Source organism: Nicotiana tomentosiformis, chromosome 9 (assembly GCF_000390325.3).
Source record: "Nicotiana tomentosiformis chromosome 9, ASM39032v3, whole genome shotgun sequence".
NCBI lineage: Eukaryota > Viridiplantae > Streptophyta > Magnoliopsida > Solanales > Solanaceae > Nicotiana > Nicotiana tomentosiformis.
Window position 1 is genome coordinate 87722443 of NC_090820.1, and position 4971 is coordinate 87727413.

The 4971-nt window shown below is 35.4% G+C and overlaps 1 protein-coding gene across 1 annotated transcript; it reads left to right on the forward strand.

Moving 5' to 3' along the window:
- Window positions 1-2506: 2506 nt before the first annotated feature.
- Window positions 2507-4702, forward strand: LOC104099953 (L-type lectin-domain containing receptor kinase IX.1-like; the record flags this gene model as incomplete). Its single annotated transcript, XM_009607090.2, has 1 exon — window positions 2507-4702. A coding segment is annotated over one exon (1917 nt), but the record flags the coding sequence as incomplete, so codon positions are not given.
- Window positions 4703-4971: the final 269 nt, after the last annotated feature.

Consider the following 4971-nt stretch of genomic DNA (forward strand, 5'->3'; position numbering starts at 1 on the left):
CGCATTTCTTCTTTTGTGGACCGCAATCGCTTTTGTGGCTGCAGTTATAATTCTACGGACCGCATTTTTCTCTGTACTTCTCCTCTTAACTGAAATGGATAGAATCATCTCCTTTTGAGTCATTCTTCTCTATTGACCTTATACTTTCCAGCACACATGCAATTAAGCCATTTTCATTAGATTAGGGGATGAATTAGTACATTCAGACTAAAAATTATAGCAAGAAAGAACTTATAAGTAGTTTAAATCCACACTTATCAAGGCCACACTTGAAGAGAGACTGCTCATTGCAAACGGAGGTGAATGCTCTACTTGCTGCGGAGTTGAACAAAGAGAAGAATGCATGTGCAAAAATAAGCGCTATAGAAGTGGCCGAAAAAGGAGAACTAGAAATTGGGGCATTTTATATGTCCAATCAAAATACTTGTCCATGGTGAATCTGTCATAGACGAGAATGTCAAGTTTCAAATGGTGCGAGTGGTTTTATATGTTTATTTTACAGACGCACATAGAATCTTACTGACATACTATACGAAGGTAGTAAGTTAGTAAGGTACTCATTTTGTCTTTATCTAAATTATCCCTAATAATATTTTCATAATGGGTTAAAGTGAGGGGCTTTTTTAGTTGGAAAAATATGTGGTCATGAAAAAGGGATTAAGTGGAACAAAATTGATTGAGTAGTAGAGTCGTGAAAACGCTTATTTCTTTCATATTTTGGACCTTAGCTCCATGGAAGAATATGTTACTACCGAAACACGAAAGAATTTAAATCTTAGATTAGAACAGGAATAAATGGAAGAAAAGGGGTTGATATTCCTACAATATGATCTATTACGAGAGAGCAATCCTGACTTCGATAAATCATTCTTTTTCCAATATACGAAGTAGAAGATTTCACTAAGTTGATTCTTCGAAAATGTCGAATCAACAAAAGAAGTGTGGGCTTATATATATATATATATATATATATATATATATATATATATATATATATATAGACAGAGAATAAATTCTTGTCAATTTGTTTCTTAGTTTGCATCTGCCTCAAAACATCAGAGTCAATTCCTTAAATCCAAGTATTAAAAATTACTCAACAAAGTCACTTTGTTTATTTTATGAAAGTGATTGAATTATACTTTTATTACTAAGAAAATTAAAACACACCAGAAAGTCCCTTATTCTCACCAATATATTAGCTTAGTGTTAAGATTAATTGTATGACCCATTTAACTCAAAATACACTAGAGTATAATTTGGAAAAGCCATTAAATAAACGGATTTTAAAAAAAAGAAAAAAAGAAAGCCTATGCATTACCATCAACATATTAGAAAACTTTGGAGTAATTAATTCAAGAACTTGAGCTGAAAATACTCGCTTTAGTAATCACAGGATCTTCAAATGTAAATTTCTAATCCTTCTGGAAAACCAAATCGAACATTCTATCCCCCAACGACTCTTCAACTCCTATGTACCGTATATACCTATATCCAATTCATGATCTCTTTGGAAAAAAAAAAAACGAAAGAATAGGTACAAGACTCAACGAAAGCTATTCTAACAAATGGAGTTAAATGCATTAGTAGAGGAATCTTTACATCGAAACTTCATAAAGAAAAAGAATAAAGTGAAGGATAAAGACATAAATTTGATATTTCGATTGCTTTGATATTGTGCAACGAGTGAACTAAACAACGATTTTAGATCTTTCTATTCCTTCTCAGTGGACGCTCTACATAGAGAGATATCATATGGGTTGATTTGATCAAATTTAATTGATTTATAATTATAGAGTACAAGGCGACTGAGGGTTACCCATTTTTGCTCTTCACAGAGTATTTCTTCTTAAGAACTAATAAAGGGGTTTTCGGTGGTTTTGATTTCTAAGTGATAAAGATATAGTTAAGTAATTTTTTTGTCCTAAAATAAATAAAAGTGACTTTCTTGAATAATTTTCAATACTTGAATGACCTTCTAAGGAAGTGACTCAAAATATCAAAGGAGAGTAGAATTTCAATAGCCAATAAGGCTACTTTGTAGAATTTCCATGATTGTAGGGACACAACCTGGAATTTAGGCGATTACAAACATAAAAATAATTTAGGTCACAATCTAACTAACTTATATATTTGGTTAGTTGGAGCTTACATTGTTTAAGGTAGAAGATTGCCGGCCGGCTAAGTCGTTGCTTTATCTTCAGTTCGTACATATAATGAAACATCTTATGATTATAAAATCAAGCTGGTAGCTAAGCGTTATTATCAAGAAGAAGACTAGTAGCATTTTTTATGCATACGCACAAAGACTTTTGTAAAGTTCGTGAATTACAACTACCACTCAAGTTGTTGCCCCTGAAGCTGCACGAATTCACACGGCCTTTTGTCACTTCGATCAAATCCATTCAATTCAAACATTTATGTCCTACTCTTTTTGGCAAGGCAAGGGGCACGGACATTTTTTCCTAAAATCTACAAATGGTACTATTTATGTCTTTTAACATAAACTCTATTTCTCTTTATTACCTTCTTTCTAATTCCGTTTGTAAGTTCAGTCTACTTTAAAATACCACGTTTTGGTCCGGACGTGACTGATATACTCTATGAAGGAGATGCAGTTGCTTCTGTAGGAGAGATTGAGTTTACCAAAGTTACTTATCTTTGTCGCGTTGCACATGCTATCTACAGAGAGAAAGTACCAATTTGGGATCCTGACTCTACTAAACTTGCTGATTTCTCCACACATTTTTCATTCACTATTGATACCCTAAATCGTTCTTTGTATGGCCATGGCATTGCATTTTTCCTCGCTCCGGTTGGTTTTCAGATTCCACCTAACTCAGATGGTGGTTTTCTTGGACTGTTCAATACTACCACCAGTGATTCAGCTCAAAACCAAGTTGTTGTTGTTGAGTTCGACTCGTTTTCAAATCCCGAATGGGATCCTCCATTCGAACATGTTGGTATAAACAAAAATTCTATTGCTTCATCAGTGACAGCTCCTTGGAATGGTAGCTTACATAGTGGAGAGACTATTGATGCATGGATTACTTACAATTCTACGACAAAAAATCTAAGTGTCTTTTGGAACTATGGAAAAGGCTTCAATTCCAGCATATCTTATATAATAAACCTTAGAGAAGTTCTACCTTCGTGGATAACCATAGGATTCTCTGCTGCAACGGGTAAAAATGTTGAAAGACATACACTTGAATCGTGGGAATTCAGCTCGAGTCTTGATATAACAGAGTTAGGGGGAAATGGTCGCAGAAAGATTGGATTGATTGCAGGGTTAACAGCATTAGGGGGAGTTTTGTTTGTGAGCGCGATTTTGGCTTTAGTAATATTGAGGAAATGGAGAAGACGAAAGATGAAGAGAAATCCAGAGACAATAAGCTTAACATCTTTCAATGATGATCTTGAAAAGGGAGCAGGACCGAAAAAGTTTTCTTACGAAGAGCTGGATACTTCAACCAATCACTTCTCAGAGGAACGAAAGTTAGGCGAAGGAGGATTTGGAGAAGTTTATAAAGGTTACCTCATCGATCTTGATATCGCGATTGCTGTGAAGAAGATCTCGAGAGGGTCTAAGCAGGGGAAAAAGGAATACATAACCGAGGTAAAGGTTATAAGTCGGTTAAGACACAGAAATCTTGTGCAGCTAATTGGTTGGTGTCATGACCAAGGTAAGTTCTTACTTGTTTACGAATTCATGCCAAATGGTAGCTTAGATTGCCACTTATTTGGTAAAAGGAATCCTCTTAGTTGGAATACGAGGTATAAGATATCACTCGGTTTAGCATCCGCCTTGCTTTATCTACACGAAGAATGGGAGCAGTGTGTGATCCACAGAGACATCAAATCGAGTAATGTAATGCTCGATTCAAGTTTTAATGTCAAGCTTGGAGATTTTGGCTTAGCTAGACTAATGGACCATGAATTAGGTCCCCAGACTACAGGGTTGGCTGGAACTTTAGGTTATTTGGCTCCCGAATACATAAAGACAGGCCGAGCAAGTAAAGAGTCAGATGTATACAGCTTCGGAGTAGTTGCACTAGAAATTGCAACTGGAAGAAAATCAGTAGATCCGGGGACGGGAAAATCTGATGCAGGGTTAGTGGAGTATGTTTGGGAGCTTTATGGTAAAGGACAACTTCCTTCTGTTGTTGATGAGAAATTAAACCTGGATTTTGACGCAAAACAAGTAGAGCGATTGATGATTACCGGGTTATGGTGTGCTCATCCGGAGAGCAATCTGAGGCCATCCATAAGACAAGCAATACATGTTCTAAATTTTGAGGCAGCATTGCCTAATCTACCAATAAAGATGCCAGTTCCTGTGTATTATTTACCTAGTTCTGGTGAGCCAGCAGTTAGCTCGGGGGAGCCTACAATGACTTACACAAGCATTGATGTGGGTCGTTAATTATTTGCAATATTATGATATTGGTCTGAAATATAATGAGCTTAATTGGAGCGACATGGTCAACAAGGAATTATACAGCAGACCTCGATTTGCTTGAGATTGTGGCATAGTAGTAGTTGTTGTTATTGTTGTAGTATCTTATGTATTGTAGTCCAGTGGCTTGTAAATCTAGTGACTGCACAAATTATAAAAGCTTTCATGTAACATTGGGTGTAAGATTGTGAAAGTTCTTTTAAGTTCCGAATGAATATAAGGCAAATTCATTGAGAAATCTAAACATTTCCTAGGGTGGAGATTGCTTTTTATTTTCTTCTTTCCAAGGGAACGATGCAACATATTAGATCATATACTATACTTCTCCTTTGGTTCATCACCTCTTGTCCATTCCCTAGAATACACTCAGAAGAAAAAAGAAAGCAAGGAAAGATTAGAAAACAAACAAAATGCAGCAAAAGATCTTCATTTCTCATAACTTATGAATTGATGAACATATTACATTATTTCTTGTAGTTTTTTTGCTGTAATTATTATTGTTATAATTATTGTAA